We start from the raw sequence: 20855 nt of genomic DNA on the forward strand, positions 1-20855 counted from the left end.
TCCTGTGCCCGCTTGTCACCTGCAAGGAGAGCGCGTTGCGCTGGGAGGGCTTGCCCACCAGTCCCTGTTCTTTACGTTTCTTGAACTTCCGGAAATATTCCTGAATCAGGAAAGTGGCGTAGAACTTCCCAACGGTCACCTCGTCATCTGCAAAGGGGTATTTAAAAAAAAAGTAAAAATAAGCAACTGATTTTAAACACTGTATTTGCTAATGTGAGCCTTGCAATTCGCAGCAGAAACACTAGGCACCGCAGCACACCTCTGCTTTTTTATGGCATCAGGGTGCAGGGCTGAAGGAAGGGATTGCTCCACAGCCAGAGCTTGCTGTCAGTAGTCAGGAGGAGAGGTGCATGTGGCATTTGGATAGACTGGCTCTGCTGGGAGAGAACCGCTACAGCTGTGCGCCTCTGGATGTACGTTGTTTATGGCGAAGTGCCTCTAACGTTTGCAGTCTCTAGTATTGGTTTACCACATAGCATCTTGCTATAGCAGCAGCCTCCCAGTCTGGGTAAGTGCATGCTGCTCTGTCTTGTGATGGCCTGGGGTAATACATACTCAGAGTCTGGGCCCACCAACAGCATCTGACTGACCGTATGCCCCCAACCTGATCTGGCCCTTCTCTGCATTGAAATTCTGTCTGGTTGTGCCTAGCATGGGTGTGAGAGAACCAAAATGGTCGCCTCTCCCCAGAAATGCAGTCATTGCTGTATTCTCATTCGATACAAACTGTCAGTCAGCCAAAACATGCACTAAGTTTTTATCCAGGTAACTCTCCTCCCTCCTCCAAACCCCCAGGGAAATTTTATAAGACATGGTCCACTGACTTCAGAGCAGGCTGAACAAGGTTCAGGATCTGGCTGCAACTGTTAACACACTGCCAAGTGCTGTTTTGTGCTATAGCTCCAGGAGCCACCCAGAAGGTCAGTGAAGGCCACACTGGATGCCCGTGCACCTGGGGTCCCGAGAAGCCTAGCAAGGGAGTTGCCCAGAAGTCTGGTGATTACAGCCTACCAGGGATGCTCCATAGAAACCCACATCAATCTGTTACACCAGTTCAAACTGGCTGAGGATCATCCCCAGGTATGTGAGTCTTTGACAGGTATAGTAGTAGAAAGCAGTTACATGAGTAAAAGAAGAGTCATATGCCATAGTAAAGGTAGTTTTGCTAAATATGAAGGGGTTATGAGATGGGGCTGCATCCTAAACTTGCGTGTAAGACCGTATCTCTCATGCAGTCAGATAAAGCCCACATCATCCTCCCTGGAGCTACTTAGCTCTGCCTGTTTCCTTTGCTGCCAGCAGGCACCAGGTAAAGTCCAGGGGAGCAAATGCCTGTGATCAAACTGAGGCAAGATGTAGGAATAAAGGTTTCAAACTCCTATTTATGCACCTTTTCTTCCTCCCTGATTTCTCAGCAGTTAGAACATGATATTCATGTTAGTACAGACAGAAACAGATCTCAGCTTGATGAAATACAGGCAACAGATTGTAGAAGAAAGCTTGTCCCCCATATTCCACCTGATGACCATGAGGTGCAGTAGGATATGTCAGGTGGGGAAAAAGAGAGAGAGATTCAGACAGGGACAAGATCCTGCACTCACCACCCGCAGGGGGCACCACCTGGTCCAGCAGCTTCATACTGGTGCGCTTCCAGATTTTCTTAATTATTGCTCTCAGCTCTTCGTTGGCTTGCTCCAGGTTACCTGCAGGGTGAAAATCATCAGAGACAGAAAGTAAGCAGACCCTGCAGAGGAGCAATTTCACGTCTGGCATGGCAATCTTAGGAGGAAAATATCGGAGCTTTTTCAGTAGCGGAAAGTTTTGAGCAAAGCGATGCTCTGACCATTGCTAAAGCCCCCCTCACAGCAAGAGGTCTTCTTCCTAAATATGCACAGACATCTCAGGGTAAGAGAGTGACTGTAGTACTGACTGATAGTCTGCAACAGCCAGAAACAACAGACCATAGTGCTACTTCCTCCCCAAAAGCAACAATCTCATCTAACACTTCAAATTTTAATTGAGATCCAGTGAAGGTTGAATATGGTGAGAATAGAGGTCAGTTAATGGGAAACTACAGCTTGGGGAACAAAAATGTTTGGTGGTAAAGACGCATCTAGAAATCTGAAGACCTGGCCTGCTGGCAGCACTTCCCAAGAATTACCTGTTGCAATCCCTGCCTCTCAGCAGACAGCAAGTTCTTCACATGGTGCCAAAAGTCTGACTTGGACAGTCTGTGCAGTGCTCTGACAAGGCGCTACAGGCATTTGCAAGGCTTTCACTACTTGACTCAGAGGACTGTCCCAGGATATTCGTGTTTATTCTCTGAAGAACAGCATAGGCTGTAACAAAGCCTTTTATGTAACCCTCTGAACTTAGACTTCACGTGTTCCTCCAAGGGGCTTTGAGCTGAATGAGACATTAACCAAGTCACACTACCCATTTGAGAGTGAGTGAAGCAGATTCAGTTTATATTCTTTCCTTCCAGATGTCCATTTCCTTCCAGATGCCCATTTCCTTCCAAACGACTCACTTTCAATTTTATTTCTTGATTTACGTACATTCAAACCCCCTTACAACTGAAGCTCTCTTCTCTCTCTAGGTGTACAAAACCACTATCTTGTCCTCCTAAAGGTGCTGTTCCTGCAGCTCTTCTTGTTGCTCCCCAGCATTAAGGCTCCTCAGCGTGCTGCACAGGGCTCTGTATGGCAGTAGCTCTCTTAACAGGATGCAGTGAAGTTAGGGACATCAAGTGACTTGCTGAGGATGAAACAGGCGGACAGCAGCAAAGGCAGAAATCTGACTCAGGAGGGCTAATTTCAAACTCCTGCCCTAACAAGATCACTGCTAAGGCAAGAAAGAAAGCAGTTTGAGGCTTTAGGTGCTTTCCTAGGTGTCCACTGGCAATGACTGAGAGTTTGAGGCTAAGATGGACAAGAAAACTGAGTCCTTTTTGGGTCTCTGTTTCACAAGACAGAAGTTGTCCTACAGGGGTTGAGGTTGGCTTTTTCCTCAGGAGAACCTCTTTGGCTACAGTCAAAGTCTGTTCAGCACAACATTCAAGGCCTTAATAATTTTTATTTTTTAATTTTACCACTTTTTTTTGGCTCAGTTGTCAGTATAGTCCTGGCACACTAAGCTAGGGTTCTGCTTATCTCTGCTTTCCCATGCCTGAAATGTAATGTAGCCCCTCCCGAGGCAAAGGTGTTTAGCTGTGAATCACAGACCTACGTGCTCTTTCAGAGCATCTCATTAATACACGAAGCCAGGTTTTGACTTAGGACCAATATCTTTCATTACAGCAGGTGACAGAGGGCAACAAAGGGGATAAGCTGAGCCCGAACTCATCTGCTTTCCCCAACTATACCCGCTGGTCTATGCAAAGCTATTAACAATCCCTTTGCTTCTCATCTGTCTTTGGGCCTATGACACCACTGTCACTAGAATGTGATGTTAAATCATGCTAATGGAAGCACAGGATGAGTTCTAGTGAGGTGAGACCCTTGAGTCCACTCTGTTTTGTCTCCCTTGGATTGGGAGGTCAGTGCCACAGCAGTCAAAAAGCAGCCCAGGTCTGCAGCCGGTTTGCACAAGGAGAGGCTTCTTTTCCCTTCTTCCTTCCCCTGATTGCTGTTTGAGCAGACCTTGATCTAAAACTTTTAACTTTGAGACCATTGTAAAGAATGTGATCAATAATCTGAGATGATACCATAGGAAGCACCAGCTTTCTAGGTAACTGGAAACACTGTTCTCTCCCTAGAAGATGTTATTTCTTCAAACATCTTTACGTTGCTTTTTGTACCATGTGCTGCATATGAGTAACCGGGATCATTTCCCACAAGATGTCCTTATTGTTGTATTCCAGCTCAGCACACTTTGGTGTGAACACCACAGCTACTTTTGTACCCTTGCAGTCAGCAAGCTTCTTACCTTCTGTCTTGATCCTCAGTGCTGTTCTGACCAAGGCAAAGAGAGTGGCGTTGAACATGACAGTCCCATCACTGTTCAGTGGCATATTCATGGAGACAAGGCGCTGTGGAGTAAGGAGAAGAAAGAGAACAATCACACTGCCAACACATGGACTGAACCATGCTCTTTCTTATGCCCTCCAGATCTGCCACCCCTTTTATGTGAGTATCCATGGCCTGTGGATTTAGTTACACAATCATAAACGTACTTGTCATATCCACTGATGGTCCTGACAAGGGTGCGCTTGCCCTGGGGTTTCTCTCCCATTGCCAGGTACTCTGTTTTCTTCAATATGGCTATCACTTTCTAACCTTCGTTTTCCCCAGTGGCCAGTGGGCATTTGCCTACAGAGTATTACATGGACAGAGATTTGTTCCAGTCCCCAAACCATTTGGCTTTTAAATGACACCTTTTTTTCTTATCAGGAGCAAACTGATTTATTCGTACTTCATGAGGCACTTGCAAACTCGCCTGCACTAAAGTTGTCCCTGATAAAAAAGCATATAAACAGAGAGCCAGAATCTTTCTTTTAGGTGATAGGCTTGGAGAAAGGGGACTAGCCGAACCTGAAAGCTAGTCTGCTTTAGCCAACTATTCTGCCTCTCCCTTCTAAAACAAGGCTGTGCCTGCCCTGCAGTAATTCTGTAAAGCCATGTAGGAGAGACAGTGAGTGCTGAGTACTGTTGCAGCTGCAGGGTGAACTTCAGTGGGACCAGTGATGTATATCTGAGACAAATGTAGCAGAGTCACCAGATCTTACGTCCTTACTTCTGTCTCAGGAGGTAAGAGACACCAGGGACTTGGTTTGAACTCTCTCATGCTTTCAGGGTTGATTCTGTTTGAGCTCTGTCTTCTGCCACTTTTGTGCAACAGGCCTAGCTCAGGACAAAATTGGAGGAAAGGGTGTCATCCCCCATCACTACCGCTGCAACCATAGACTTGAGGGTTTGAACAAGATCGAGACAACGAATGACTGCCAGACATCAGACTGAACGGGGCTGGCAGCAGGCCACAGAAGTCATATACTTCTGTGTACAGGCCCTTGGCTTTGTATTTTGCTTTGAGACTGACATAAAAAACAACTACAAGTGTCACATACAAACTCTGGGACTTGTGGGGAGGTGAATAAAGAACTTCAAGCGAAGAAGCATAAAGGTTATAAAAATGTCATTATTCACTAGAAAGAGTCCCTTTTCCTGGCTGGAGTCTCACAACCGAAGAAACGAGGGAGACATTTGCACAGAAAATCTGTCCTTGCCCTTCGTGTATTTTAATACCACGCTCACCTTGCTGTTGAATATCTGTCAGTTATTTAAGCAAGAACGAGAGATAAGACTGGGGTTTTGGTGCACTGCCTAGTCCAAAGAAAATCTCAGAGATATTTTTACCTGCCCTGTTATTTCTGTCTGCCCTAATCTGCCTCGGGATGTGCGCCTGGCACCGCAAAACACGCGTGTGGTTGACTCCGTGCTGGGTATTTGAGACCCGCAGCAGCACGGACGCCCTCCCCGAGCCAGAGAGGGCTGGCGGTGAGCGGGTGCCTCAGCCTGCCGGCCGGTCGGCCCGCCAGCCCCCGCTCAAGGCTCTGCTCCCGCCCGGGCGAGCCGGGGGGCGCCGCAGGGCGGCCGGGCCGCCCCCTCAAACGCGCCCCGCCGCCACTCCCGCCCCGCCCGGCGGGAGGCGAACCGGGCGGCCCCCGGGCCGAGAGGAGGCCGCCGCCGCCGCCGGCGGTTCCGACCCCCACCCCCCCCGCCGAGCCGCGGCGTGCCTTACTTTACAAGCCACCCGGTGGGGGCAGAGCTTCCCGAAGCCCAGCGGGGGTTGAATCCGCCGGAGCAGCGTCACCACGTCCAAGTGTTTGATCCGTCCCCTAAAGAAGAAGAAGGCGCAGTGAGGGTCGCGTCCTTAAAACCACGGGGTGACCCGCCGACCCGCCTGCGGAGTGCGGAGGCAGCTAGAAGGAGCACCGAGATCTCTCCAGCCCCCCCCCCCCCCCCCCCCCCCCGTTGCCTCTCCCTGCAGCCCAGGCGTAGCTTAAGGCATTATTTCAGGCCTCTTGCATGCGGTGGGTTCCTTAGGATTTGCCCAGCACTCATACAACTCCTACTAGTACAGAAACCCCAGCTGTTGGTCGTACACAACTCAACACTTGCAAGAACTGACCGCGTTGTTTCGAACAGACAATTCGGGGTTGTCCCCCCACTGCTGACCTGCTGAAAATCTACAGCTGCTTATTTACTTGTTGGTCTTAGGGCTATAGCAGGCGTAGAGGTGCAAAAGGTCTCTTTTTTTTTCTTGGTGCTTCATCTCCTATATAAATAGCTCTAAGCCACTGTCCTTTGATATTTGTTTATGCTTTGGGCTGTCACTGAAGCCGGTGCAAAACAAAGTGCTGAGCTTCCTCCACAGCAGCAGTTGGGTTTCTTTTAAGTTCTGTAAATGGCATCTCAAAAGAAGAATTCTCTCATTGGGGGTTGGAGAGCAACCAGAGCCAGAGGTGGGGCTTCAAGCATGGGACATGGGTGGGGAAGAGGGAAAAAAAAAGAGCTTCCCATTTACAGATGGGAAGGAACAGGATGTCATTTGGACTGAGCAGCTACCTATTATATGGCTTCAGCCACTGCAGTCTTGCCTTCAAACAAGCACAAATAGTAGCATCTGCTTTGTTAACAAACTGTATTTATTAGAAGTCTGTGCTTATCCCCTATCCATATTAAAAGTCTCTCTGGGAAGTCACTATGTCTGGGAAGAAGGGTTTCAATTTACGTGTGACTGATAATGAGACACGGCCTCACATATTGCAGAACCTGAGCCCAAATTAATCTTGACACTATGTCTCCTAAAGAGATCTATCTGCTTTTAGTTTACACCAAGATCTCTTTCCACAGTTTTTGCATTATGAAGGGGACTTTGCAATTACAGTTGTCAACTGCACTGTAAATGCCACAGGGATCTAAACGCACTTTAAGCCTAAGCATGTGTCAAACAGAGCATGTAATACTGAACGTCAGTTAAGCCCTTGCGTGAGTTGTTCTGTGTAACTCTAAATCTCTGCGGGTCTGCTGATGTGAGCAGCCCTGCAGACAACGTAACGCAGCCACGTGAAGGTACAGGTTGCGATGGGCCTGTATGACATAAGACAAAACGGAGATTTGAGCACAGCAGCTCTACTGTGAGTAGAAAGTCAAATAGTAGAGTCACAGCTCAATATCCCAAACACACGCAACAATAAACCGACCCTCTAGACCTTCTTTGCTCAGTCTCCTGCTGCCCCTCCCTAAACAGTCTATATCTCCCCTGACTGAAAGCGAAGCAATGTCCTGCCAGGTAACAGTGCAGCCTAATGCTGAGGTTTTTATGTGTCTCCTTGCACTGCTGGCTTATGGATTCACCAGCAATACTTTGTGGAGGTATCTATTTTAGGATTTTTGCAGAAAAAAAGAAGTGCTCCTGCAGGAGGAACATGGCACTTACTGCACTGGGTCTAGAGAACAGAAAATAGTGGTCCTGTTCTCCGAGCAGCTCTGATATGGAGGCTGGGTTACTTACTTGGCTTCAGGGTCATACTCTGCCCAGATCCTTTTAAACTCATCCAGGTGGTGCGGTCCTAAAATGGACCAGTCCCGTGTCAGGTAATCAAAGTTATCCATTATAACAGCTACAAAAAGATTGATGATCTGCAAACAAGGACAGAGATGACTTGATGGATGAGGCAAGTAGCAGCAGACTTTACTGAGTCCTCCATTTAAGGTCTGGACTAGGAAGCCATTGGGGGTGGCTTCTCTGTTGCCCCAGGCCAGCCCCTCAGATTAAATGGGAAGATCCCAGGGGCAGGATATTCTCAGCTGGTCACATTTTTCTCTTCACTGCTAAATGGGTGAGGCCCAAGTTTGCTGAATGCTTAGCCATGCTGTGATGGCTTTTTATTTGCTTGTGTCTTTGCCTGGCAGAACGGGGTAGTGGTGGGAGAACCTGAGATTTATCCTCTATAGGTAGTGGGGCTGAGATAAAAGTCCTTTCTTTTGGCCCAAGACCAAAGCTTTTAATATGTTGCTGCTGTTCACTGGGAGAGTTTTGCGCACTGATGCCAGCTGCAGAGCATGTGCTGTCGCTCTGAGCAATGCCGCATTGCCAACATGGAGCAGATGCAAGTGGGATATGTGTATTCTCACAGTCATTGCTGCTGGCAGGGGAGGAAAAACCTGCTCAGCAGCCAGAAGGAAGGTAGGAGGGAAGGTGGGAAGTGTGGCTGAGGCGTTGCTAGCCTCAGCACAGCCCACAACACGCTAATTTGGTTTTCTCATTGAGGGGGAGGGGGGAAGAGCACTCCTTTGCTGTGCACAAAGGCTTGGGATTGGAAGCAGAGCATCCTGCGTAGCTGGAGGGTGGCAGGAATGTCAGTGACCAAGGAGTTGTTGTCACTGAAGGGGTGCTGCTGGGAAAGACCCCATGGGGAGATTTCCCCTCTTTGAGATCATTCTTCTGCTGTGCAGTGCCGATGTCTGGGGAGGCGGGGGCTTGGTCTGACAGAGGACAGGTTTTGGTTGCTGGGGCAGACTCACCAGGAAGGCACAGAGCATGTAGAAGCTGATAAAATAGAAGACGGCAAAGCTGCTGCCACAGGAGTGATCGGCTTCGGTGGAGTTGGCCGGCTCCGACTCTGGGTCGCACTTCTTGTCTGGGAGACATGCCAGCATGATTTCCTGCCAGGCCTCACCGGTGGCACACCTGGGCATGGCAAAGGGCAAGGGAAGACAGCAGTGACCTTCGATGTGAGAGGGACCGGCACATTAGCAACTTATTCCTGCTCCCATGAACATTAAGGGAATTTTGTCACTGAGGTCAAATGAGAGCAAGTTAGGCTGATGGCCGGGCTTTGACATGCACTGGATGACCTGCTCCTTTTTTTTTGCCTTTGTTGCCATCATCAGTGTGTTGTTCCTGACTGGCTTTGGCTAGTCTGGGTACGGGGCTGTCATGCATCAACCAGCCAGAGTCGTCAAGATGTGTGTGATATGGCTATGGATTGCATGAAAAAACTCCTTGAAAATGAGGAGAGAGTGTTGAATTCATGCCAACTCCCCATCCCTTCAGCACCCCTCCCTAGCCCTGACACACCTGGCCACAGCTGGAGCAGGATGATGTGCTAAGCTGAGCTGGGTATGGCCATGCCAAAGCATGAGTGGGAGTTCATGTCCCTTTCCCCTGCTAAAATAATCTGTAAATCGTACTGGCTAGAGTTGAACTAAAGGAGGAGTTTTTGATGCATGTCAACATTTGAAAGCACTGAAAACTGTCTGTCTTCCTTCTGAGTAGGAGGACTTGCCTCCTTCCCCAGCACGAGTGTTGGCCAGTGTCAGCTGGCAGGGTACAAGGCTTAACAGACTGGTCGTTTCAACTGACATATCTCCTAGGCTCCCCCGCTAAAGGACAATGTATTTCTACTCACCTCATGAGCATGACACGGTAGAAGGAGATAAGCTGTGCCCAAGAGCAGAGGAATCATGCTCCCAGACTGACACAATCCAGAGCTGTCAGACACCCACCTGAAAAGCAGCAGCACTGCCTGGGGGAAGGTCTGGAAGTTGTTGTTGCGGTTGATTTCTGTGGTATCGTTCAGCGCAATTTTACCAAACACCTGGCAGAAAGCAGAGGTCTTTTCAGGTTAGCCCTGCAAAATCCCCAAACCTCGTCACCTGTAGCTCTTGGCCTCACCCTGGCTCTGATATTTAATGCAATCTGCTCTCCTCTTAAAAAAATTGTTTCCATAGGTCCTTCTTATTTGCTGTTGCTTCCCTTGCTTGTGCTTATCACCAGAAAACCACTCATTTTGTAACAAGAGGCATCTTTTGTTAAAACAAGACATCCTGCCTTATTTCGTACACTGTGGAAACATGATACGGGGCCTTATTTTAACAGGCAGTCATATGGGGAGGGGGTCCAGCTGAAAGAAATCAGTAACACAGAAGAAAAGTCTCCTTCCTTCATTGCTTATCTGTCTTCACCAGGAGGAAATGATAGCAAAAGACGAGCAGCTGCAATGCCTTGAGCTTCCAGCTCTGTGGGGTGCCTTGGATCTTCCCAAAACAATGTAAAGTACGTTGCCTTGGATCTGGCGATTGTCCAAACGTCTGCCCTTCTAGTAGCCACACTTGTCACCAGCAGGTGTTTCAGGCCTCCCCCCGCCCCGAATGCAGCAGAGTGAAGAAGATGACTAGATCTGCCCAGACAAGGATGGCTTACAGCTTTCTTCCATGCCCAACCAACTGTCACTGCACCAACTGGTTCATCCAGCCACAGCATGAAGCCTGTAACCATCAGCAAAACTTTTTAGGGGCCTGCCCCTGGACGTGAAGTCCCCAGCGCAGCAGAGTTTCAGGCTTCTTTGAAAAGGTCTTATATAGCTTTGGTACTTTCGGGCACTGGGACTGGGACCTTAACAAACCTTGCCTGGCAGATAGGTCTCTGCACAGCATAGTCAGTCAGGGCTATTTATTCCCCATCGATAGCAACGTGACAGAGATCTCAAGGACTGAGAGCTGTAATCTCGTAGCCAAAATGAGCAGCAGGAATGGAGCAGCTCTGAAAGAACACGGAGCTTCTTTTCAAGCAAATGTCATTGATAATTAACAGCCCAAGAGAAACAACAATGTGGAGAGAAACTCAGGGACAATGGTGGGGAGGCCATGCCAGACGGCAGGGAGGGTCTGTACATGGCAGGCTTTCTGCAGGGGTTCCTCATGGATGCGGGGGCCTTCCCCAGCCCCGACTGCCGCCACGCTGTGGGTAGCAGTGACAGCCCCAGCTGCACTGAGGAGGAGCAGGAAGACGATTTAAATGCTCAGAGGCAGTCAGAGCCGAGGCAGCCCATATTTTTCATTTCAGGCAAACGTAGGCAAGGGAACTTCCCATACTGGAAGTCTGATTTTCTTTTTGACCCTGCAGCTTTCCTCACACACGAAGCACTGGTGGCAGCTGCTACGGGTGGTTTGCATTAGGCACCTACAAGGAGCTGCAGGTAGAGGTTCCTCTCTCATGCCCTCTCCAGTCAGTGCCTCCTGGGCCGTGATATGAGTGGCTTCATCCATCAGCATCAATTTGGATTTTTCCACTTGAGAACATCAGGTAGTGAGGCTTGAATGTTGTTACGCTCCAAGTCAGGGCAGTAGCTGAGATAAAGTGGTAGGTCTCCTTTATGTCAGAAACTCTTATGTTTTTATCAGATCTGGTACATCTACTTTTTCAAGGTAGCTGCTTAATGGAGTGAGGAAGGATTTTCCTTCCTACGTGTCCCTATGTGTGAGGGAACTCTATGTGTCAGCAGGTTCAAGAGAGCAGCACACAAAATGCCCGAGAAGCCATTTGGACAAAAAGTGATGATAACAGGCCTGTGGGCTCTAAGCAAAGAGGGCAGATGAGAAAAGTTGGTTTGCTCATTGGAAGACAGGAGGGCAGGAAGCGATCAAGTAATCTAGATCAATGTGAAAGACAGATGTATGATCTTAAGGCTGCTGAGATGATTTAAACAGAGGCTTGAATGTAAGCCAAGGCTTGAATAGCCAACTTAGAACTAGCTGACAGAAAAGGGAATAGAATTACAGAATAAAATATCTAGCCCTGGGAGTGCCCAGATCATTGTAGACCCCATCTGTGTGGGTGCTTGGAAGCCATTTTTAATGCTTTGTGTAGCTACATAACACTAGTGTAATACTCTCAAGTGATTTTCTGTATAGCACAGGTAAGATCTTGGCCATTTGAGCTAGTTAGGTATTAAAGGCAAAACTGTCAAGTTTACAATGTGAGCCTAGTAGATTAAATGACAGCTGTAATCACTGAGGGCAATTGAAATAACCTGTGATAATTTAAGAAAAGACTAGTTTTAGTTTTCAAACTGGGGCAGGGTAGATGGAGTCTGTGAAAAGATGTGATTATAATAACAGGAAACAAATTAAAATGAGGTCACAGAGGCCAGATGAATTTTGTTACAAATTCTGTGGGCATTGTGAAACCAAGAAGCCTGTCATGTTTGAAGACCTCTGGAAGCAATTATGCCATGTCTTTCTATACTTTGGTCAATGGTCGCAGATGGCTGACTTGTCAGAGATCTTTGATTAACACTGAAGTGGAAAGTGAAGCAGCACATCAAATGAGGCTGGGACTGTCACAGCCTGTGCCTGTATCACATGCTTTCTTCAGTGGTCTGTATGCAACATCAGTTCCTTGCACAGATGAATACTCAGGCCAGTTCCAAGTTAATTTTGCAAACTGAATAGGATATTGTATTGATGCAGCTTCCTGAAGAACTGGCACAAAACCAGACAGTTATACTGTGGATCTGATCCCATATTTACCTTCACAGGTGTAAATCAAATGTTGCTTTTTACAACTCAGTGGAAGTTAGGCCAGTGTGAGAATGATGTGAGAGAAAAATTGGATTTGTTCAGTGCAGCATGGCCGTAAGCCCACTGAAGCAACTGTTTTGAACCAATGAGTGAGGCAGTAAATCTCCTCTGCCACTGCTGCTGGGCATTCCTTTGAGAGTGTGGAGGGCAGGCACAGTCCTTTTACTGTTTGCCTATTGCATTTTGCCATTAAATGGCTTGTGGGTTTTTTGTTGTTGTTGTTTATTTTTTTTTTTTTTTCCTGGAGTGTGTTATGCTCCTGTTGGAAGTGCATGGGCAGACAACGTTTTCCAGTCAAGGTTAGCTGCTGTCTTACCTTATTGGGGAAAAAAACCCTCTTGTAAGCCCCTGCAACCACACGTTGATCTAGTTACTTTATAAGTCAGTTCCCAAAACTCTAACAGCAGAAGGTAGACACAGTTGAGCTCTTTAGCATCACTTACCTGCATCCCGATCACAGCGTAGATGAAGAACAACATCACTATTAAAAGAGCCACGTAGGGGAGCGCCTAGAAATGAAAAAAAAAAAAAAAAAAAAAAAAGAGAGCACTGTGTCTACACCGAGTCCGGCACCGTGGAGCCTGGTTCATGCTCCTGGCTTTGGGAAGCTGGGCAGAGGCTGGCCCCAAATGTGGAGTCTGTAATTTGGCCACGTGGCCACTAGATGCCTCTACAGGCCCACGTTTGCTTGCCCTCCCCACCACCACGCTGCTGCCACCCAGCTCGGCCAGGCTGTGACTCTGCTCCCACTCGTGATGGTGTAGCTCTGCTGCCTTCCAGTCCTGCCTTTGACGGAGTGAGGAAAGCGAGGGCACAAACAGTGTCTACAGCTGCTTACCAAGAGGTGAAAACTCTCATAACCAGTGTTATTCTGGCACTAACGGCAACATGATTTTTTCTGGATCCAGTCTGGCAAAATAAAAAACCCCACAACAGCTGTCGAGATCCAAATTCAAGGCTTCTGCTACAATGGCTAAAGCAGCATCAGCTTTGTTCCCTGTTCAGTGTTAGGTGTCTCGGATGGTGTCTGCAATGCACTAAGTGCCTGTGATCAGCTGCTGAAGAGGAAATGCAGAGCCCTGATATGCAGAGCTGCCTGGTAAGGAGGAGGCCAGTGCAATCAGTAAAGTGATGAGTGCTATCGGTTTCCTCTGCCACTAGCAGGAATCAAGGGCACAGCTCGGGATGTCACAGGCTCAGGCTTTTGAAGAGGAATTTTCTACTCTGTTGCTTTTGAAATACATAGTGCTCAGACCAGAGATTTCCAGACCTTACTTCAGAAGCAATGGGTGGACACATTCATCCTGAAAATGTGAGTACAGTCCCTGATCTGGACTTTGAAGACCCCATTTCACAGAGTACAAAAAGCCTACAACATTTTTTTTTTTTTTAAATACAAAATTATTTACATTTTAAGTTTATGCCTAAATTCAACAAGGCTAAATCCTATAGGAAGAATTGAGGAAAAATTTTCGCTGACCACTATGGAGATATGACTAAGATCTGCAGAAATCATCTCAAAGAGATGTGAATATTAAAATGGCAAAAATTCAAACTTTTAAACAATATCTGTAATCATCATCTTGAGGCTCAGGGGCAGATTGCTCTGTGTTTTATGGGGTCAGACAAATCTGTGTGGTTACCCCACAATGTCAGTGGAGACACACCAGGTCAAAATTTGGCTCCAACCATTTTGTGATGATCTAGTTGGGACTTGATACACACAAGACCTAAGAAGAGATCCTGGGATAGTGTTCAGACAGGACCTGAGGTGCATAACCTTACCAGTTCTTCTGTCTTTCAAATAAGGATGGAAAAAGGGTCTTCTCTCCTGACCATCTGGCCCTCCGCTTTCTTTCCATGTCCTTCTGCTCAGCCTGCTCCTCTCCACTGAGGAAGCTCCTCTCCTTTTCCTACTCGTCTCTGCCCCTTGCTCCCCACAGCTCCTTCAGCTCCCCACCTCCTGAATTCTACTCTCCTGCCTGTGTCCTCCTCCATCTCCATCGCTGGCTTTGTCACTTTGTCCTTGTGATTCCCACGGCCTTGCCTTGCCCTCAGCACCCCTCTCACTTCCTACTCCTCCCAGTCGCCAGCCTGGGCTCTGTTGCTATCTGTGCAGGCGGAAACCCGGTTGAGCATTTTCCCACCGCACACTCCTCTGACCAGCGCCCCAACTTGTATGTAAGCACTGTGCGCCATGCTTGCTATGATGGGATCTGAACTCCAGCGCAAGTTCGTTGCTTATTAGGCTGCCCTGTGTGAGCAGAGACACTTCCTGGAAGCATGTGGGGACACAGAGAAGAGCTGATGCCAGACAAAGTCTGCAGGGATCCCAGATTTTGACAGTGGGAGTGGCTGAGTCAAGAGCTCTGCACAATGGCTATTCTTAGCTACCAAAGGAGCCTCCCAGTAGCTGCAAGAGGAGGAGCTCCGAGCAGAGAACACCATGTTATAAATGACTAAAGGCTTTCAAGGGAAAAAGCACTTGCCTTTTTTTTTTTTTTCCCCTGCTGTGGAAGATACCTCCCTTGATACTTTCTCCCATCACACTACAACCCTGCCTAAAAGTGACTCTCCAGTCAAAGAGGTCTGAAGGTCACTGGAGGGAAGTACCAGGCACTCCCTTTCCCATCCATCTCATTCTCTCCAGCCAAGAACTGTGGCAGTCTGAGCTCAGGATAAGAGCACGCTATTGCTAAAGAGGCTGGAGGGGCACAAGGGCAAGGGGAGGAGAAGCAGGAACTGGAAAGTGTGACTCTGTTCCCTGCATCAGTGATGGCTGAGCTGTGCCAAGGGAACCTCATTCCTATGCATGCAGACAAAATGGTTCCCACTGGAGCCGCTCAAATAACAACCTGGAAGTTAGCAACCATGTAAGCAATGGAAAAAGTGGCTTGTGGTACAGATATGTCAGAAAACTGCTGTGCAATATTAGATCCTCTGGCAGTCAAGGAGTGTGCAAAATGAGAGTCCCTTGCATGAGCCTGGTGGTCTGGCTAGCAAGACCACGTGAGAGCTGCACTGGAAAAGATCCAGATTGATCCCTGGTGGACACATGTGCTACTTCTGCTGGCAGAGACAGAAGCCGTGGTGATCCACAGCACTGCAGGCTTTGGTCCCAGCTTGTGTTGTAGCTGGTGAGGTTTAAGTTTTAAAGTGTGGCTCAGCTCCTTTCCCATTTGAGTCAATACAAATGCTATCGACCATTTAAAGTCTCAATCTAAGGGATATACGGTTGCTGTTTTGAGACTTGTGTGTCTCACAAGTTACTGTTTCATGCTTTTGCCCAGTGGTGTGTCCTGCATCTTTTCTCATGTTCAGACCACCATTTGTATTCCTCTGCTGTCTTGCCCTGATGCTTCCTCCTGACCTGCCCCAGCCAGGTTGTGCTGGCCCAGTAAATCCTGGTCAAGTACTTGTAAACTGTGGGAACATGCTATGCTTAATCTCTACCTACCATTTTTATATAGGTAGCTAGGTCAGGGGCTGGTTTGGAAGTAGTTTTTCTAGCAAATACCTATCTCTTGGCATTTGTTTTCCACCAGAGTTGATGATTCTTATCCAGCCTGGTCTCCTTCCCCTTCCCCTGTCTACTCTGGTACTTTACCTACCACTGAAATGCAGCCTGCCTTCAGGGCAAAAGCGGCAGCAGTTTAATAACTTAGCATTGTTACCAGGGACAAAGATGTGGAGCCAAAAAGGTGAAATTCTTCCTGGATGAAAGCATGGGGGCCACACACCTCTAATACTCACTGGTAATCCTCAAAACAAGGCTTAAGGAAAACTTAATTGAGACCCAGGCCTTCCCCATAGCCGTGTCTTTCCCTTAAAGCAACAGATACAGAATACAGCTAAAATAGAAATAAAAAAAGAGAGAGGAGCTTGAAGGGTTACAGACAGGCAGTAATTAAGTTGAACTGAACTATCAAGGCTGTCCAGGAAGGTCTCAAGTAATTACTCATGCTTTAAAGATGAAACTCATACCCAAGCAGTCATCCCCCGTGAGCCTTGTTTACTTGACTCTTATTTGTGCCGTGTTTCACTGGCACACACAGCTCTGACCAGCAGCTTTTGAGCTCAGGCACTTGGGTGAAACCCTTCCCTGAGTGGCCACCAAAGGGAAATAAAAGGGAGTTAGATCTTACTTAGAGATAAGTGAAGGAGTACCTGGAAGGACTTGATGAAGGTCCAAAGCAGCGTCCGGATGCCCTCCCCTCGGCTCAGGAGCTTCACGAGACGCATCACGCGGAAGAGTCGGAAGAAGGTGATTGAGATGCGAGAGTTTTCCTCTGCGTTCTGGAAGCCATTGGCACAGAGGCAGGAGTTACAACAGCACGGGAGGAACAGGGGCCCTGGGCCACAGAGGACGCTACGCCAAGAGCTCACTGCACTGTTCCTTGTCCTGGTACCGCTCCCTCAGCTTGCACTGCCCCGGCACCCCAGGGACGGGCCAAGGCCGGTCAAGCCTACCATCTCTCCCATGGTGGTGAGGCTATTCTACAGGGGCCGTCAGCCTCTCCCTTCAGGTTGCCTGGACTTTTGGGGATTAGCGATATATCATGCTATAAACCTCTCCATCACGTCCTCTCCTCACACTGGAAAGATGCAATTCTCCTTTGACATTGTACTAGGAGAGAAAGATACTTTCTCTTTTGACCTGTCTTGGGTGTTTTACCCCAGCAAACGCCTCAGCCAGCAGTTCTGCTGAATCTGGTGCTGGGCATCAGCCATGTGCCGCTTGCTCTGCTGGGAAACAGTAGCAGGTCCCAGGGCTGCTCGAGGGTGTGAAACCCTGTGGGGGCATGTCGTGCACCCTGCCCAGCTGCTGGCGTCACTGGCACCACTGGCAGCCTCGCTGTCCCTGTGCTGCTGTGGCCATGCTTCTGGGGGCTGGGCCGTGGTCGCTTGCTCCTGCTGCTCTGTGTTCGGGCCTTTCGCATTTCTCATGACCCTTTTGTGTTTCCCACAGTCTGCACACTGACTTGTGGTTTTTTAAAAACATTTTATTTTGGCTTCACTGCTACTGTTCAAGCGTGCAGTATTTTAAAATAGTCTTTCTTCTGGCCTGTTTTTTTTTCTCACAGCATCTGCTTTGTCCCTGAGCATTTTCCCCTGGGCCTATAACCAGCCCTGACGTTCCTCAGCCTTCACACGTGTGAAGGCAACGTCTGTCTGAGTGCTGCTGCGGAGGCAGGCTCACCTGGGCCCCGGCGGAGGACCCGCTGCCTAGCTCGAGGGGAGGCGAGGCACAGAAAAAGCCATGTTTCCCAGTTTGTTAACCCCCTAAAATACCACGTGAAGCCTGTGGAGCTGGTGGTTACCACTAGCAGCACTGTGGGAATGTGACCTCCTGTCACAGGGGGAGATAACACTGTCACCCTGCCACTTGACCTGCCATGGAGCAAAGAAGTGCACAGAAACCCCCTCTCTGTCCCCACCCAGGCTGCAAAGACTGCAGTTTGAGTCTAAACACCAACAGAAGAGTATCATTTAGGAGGAAGAAACAGTGCAGATCACCCCCGCTGTTAACTACTCACCACTGTGTAAACCAAGAGAGAACAGACCCTTTAGATTTCCTGTCACCGGGCAGCGAAAACAGCAGCTGCTTGCCTGTCTGCTCCTGATAAAACCCAAGGCACGGGAACCGCCCGGACATAGGTTTCTGGGATTAAACGTCCAGATGAGGATATGTACCTGTGCACTGCGTGTACTCCTGTTTCCAACCCAGGATGAGCGGACTGGTGCCCAGCGCTGTGGGCTGCTGTGCAGCTGTGGGGGCACACAGGGGCTATAGGTGCTTGCTGGTGTGTGTGAACCCTGCTTGCACAGAAATCACAGCGCTTTGTGCAATTGTTCAGGATTGCACCCCAGCTGCAGTTTGTCTGTCTGTCTGTGGCGAATCACCTGTGGATATTTTGGATGGCTTCCTCCAGTCTGCAGCAAAGGCTGACCGCTTGCTGCCCATGCAGTAACCAGGTAAAAAAGATGAGGGGAACAGGCTGTGTCAAGGAAAAGCCTGAGTGCTCCCTACATCTCACGTCATTCTCATTTTCTGACTTGGACACCAGGCTGGGGGCTTTAGGGCATTGCTCTGAGGTGAATGAGGGAATGTGGCCTCCAACAAATCAAAAATCATGGCGTTTAATACTCTCAGCACTACAGTCCTGGAGGGCTAACTATAAGGTCACACACCTCTCCCAATCCTGAAGAAGCCCTATGGCCTCCCTTCCACTTCCTTTAAGAAGCTAAACTCCAATACCACCTAAAAGATGGTTGAGGTCCAAATTTAAAAGTTGTGTGGACAGCAGTATTGCTGTGGTTGTGACTTAAAATGTGACTTTTCTTATTCTATCTGCTGCTGCTCTTGTCAGCTTGGCCCTTTGGATGGCAGCAAGTTGGGACAGGGTTCTGGACAGAGGTTTTAGCATTCCTTCGTCTTTCCTTTCTGAGAGGAGTCAGCTGCTGCAGGTAGAAAATTACCCCTGTCCTCCAAGGGTCCTGGAGTAGGCAAAGTCTAAGCAGTGGATAAAATAGAACAAATTCCTCCCTGACACAAATCTGCAATTTACTGTCATCAAACTACTTGGCCAAAAACACTCAGTGATGCCTTGGGAGATTTTGGTCATTGTAAGACTAGGTGGCTAAGTGCTTGAGTAGCCTTGCTTGCTTTCTCCTGGCTTTCATCCAGCTTTTTGAAGGCATATCCTTGCCAGAGGAGGGAGGTTCTGCAAAGTGGCAATCAAGAGACCGAAATTACTGCAGCTCTGTTGGGGTGGTGTGGGAACTGCCTTGTACATTGAGGCAGCAGAGTTTGAGTGCACCATTGCACGACTTACTCTTTTTTGTGCAATTACAGTGAATCACCTCATTGAAGAGGAACTTCAGTCACAGTCCTTTCTAGTCTGGAGTGTTGGACATGAAGTCACACTGTAAACTTACTCAGCGTCACATTGATAGTGACATAGTTGCTAACAAGAAACCTTACCAGGTCTAGTTCTCTCTTGGCGATTCATTAGAAGGCAGAACGACAGTTAACTTGACCAAAGGAAAGCTCAGGATGCACAAGAAATACACATGTGCAGCATATTCACAGCTCATGTGAACACCAGACTCACACCAATACACGACATGGCAGCTTCATGCACAAATAACTAGGCTGGGCTTGGAGAGAGAACTTGTGATCACGGAGAAGAGAATAAAGGAGTGTGTTAGAAAGAGTGTCACAGAAGCTGGGAGGGTGGTCTGTATTTTCGGTCTTACCATAGAGGAAGAGCATTGGGTATGTTCAGCTGGCTTTAAAGAAAGGCAGACAGAAATAAGCTGTAATAAGTCTTCAATCAAGAGCCCTGGTAAACTAGGTCTCGGCTAACACAGGAGCAACAAAATGGCAGAAGAGGGCAAAAGGGAGTTTGAAATAAATGCACAAGAGGCTGGGCTTATTCCCTAGGATGCCCAGGATCAAAGCTGGCCATGGCAGAAGTAGGTACAACTCTCACTGAATTTGATGTAAGCTGTACCCACTACCACCACCTGTGATTTGCACCAAGTATCTCCTGAGTGCTAGATATCCTGGCATCCAGGCAGAGGAGGTGCTGATGTTGTTAGAATGTTTCTGGTATCACTTCTATCAAGTTCAATACAGGGGCTGATTTAGCTCCCCAATTCAGATCCAGGCCATGTCTGCACAGGGACCAGCCAGCTTCTAGTGCATCAGTCCGATTTGTAAACCCGTAATATCCCAGTGGCAAAGAAACACTTTCTGTTTATATATCCCCATTCAATTACACGTAGTTCTGGGTGATAACATTGTTGGTACTAAGACAATGGGTTGGGACTGTCTAATCAGCTCTTGACAACCCTACAATACCCACCGCCAGCTGTGGAATGTGGGTTGGTAAAGCTGGTTAGCTTGCTGTACCTTCACCCACGTCACAGCAAAGCTCCAGGCACGGAATGGATGTGTCCTTGGAAGCCAGGCTGAGCTGAGCCCTGGTCATGACCAGAAGGATCTAGTTGCTGCAAACACTCTGCCTCACATTCCTTGATTAACATCTGGGGCCGTTTCCAATACTGAGAGCAATTCTAAAAACCACACAAGGCTGCGAATACCCTTAGGTGTAAGAAGCAGTATTGAAAATTAAATAAAATCACCTTTATCGGGAGTCCTTCAGTTCAATAGTAGCATAATCCTTCAGGCCTAACCGCTACCATATGCCAAACCTGTCTGTCATTACTTCCTGCAACTACATTAGTGAAGCTGAAACTGATGTGTTCTTGTGCCAATGGCAGAATTCACCTCTAGTGCCATGGAGGACTTCTGCAGTGTGCTCCTGCTCTCCAAAGACACTGCAGAAACCAAACTGGCATTGTATCACCTAAATAAAAACTATAGTTTTTGCCTGTTAGGTGATATAGGCAAATGAGAATAATTAAAAACACCAGGTACACCTGATCACATAACAGTCTTTTGGGTTAATTCATTGGTTT

General features: G+C 48.1%; 1 protein-coding gene across 4 annotated transcripts in view; it reads right to left on the reverse strand.

Moving 5' to 3' along the window:
* Positions 1 to 20855, reverse strand: part of CACNA1C (calcium voltage-gated channel subunit alpha1 C) — a 491226-nt gene that overhangs the window by 11221 nt on the left and 459150 nt on the right. For all 4 annotated transcript variants that reach the window (XM_086467242.1, XM_086467225.1, XM_086467239.1 and 1 more), the window contains 10 exons: positions 19629 to 19661; positions 16536 to 16664; positions 12812 to 12877; positions 9513 to 9604; positions 8529 to 8694; positions 7516 to 7643; positions 5740 to 5836; positions 3928 to 4030; positions 1602 to 1703; positions 20 to 147 (listed from right to left, as the gene is read on the reverse strand). In XM_086467242.1, coding sequence (XP_086323368.1) covers positions 20 to 147; positions 1602 to 1703; positions 3928 to 4030; positions 5740 to 5836; positions 7516 to 7643; positions 8529 to 8694; positions 9513 to 9604; positions 12812 to 12877; positions 16536 to 16664; positions 19629 to 19661 — 1044 coding nt within the window. The remainder of the gene's footprint in view (positions 1 to 19; positions 148 to 1601; positions 1704 to 3927; positions 4031 to 5739; positions 5837 to 7515; positions 7644 to 8528; positions 8695 to 9512; positions 9605 to 12811; positions 12878 to 16535; positions 16665 to 19628; positions 19662 to 20855) is intronic.

Source organism: Leptosomus discolor, chromosome 1 (assembly GCF_034619465.1).
Source record: "Leptosomus discolor isolate bLepDis1 chromosome 1, bLepDis1.hap2, whole genome shotgun sequence".
NCBI lineage: Eukaryota > Metazoa > Chordata > Aves > Leptosomiformes > Leptosomidae > Leptosomus > Leptosomus discolor.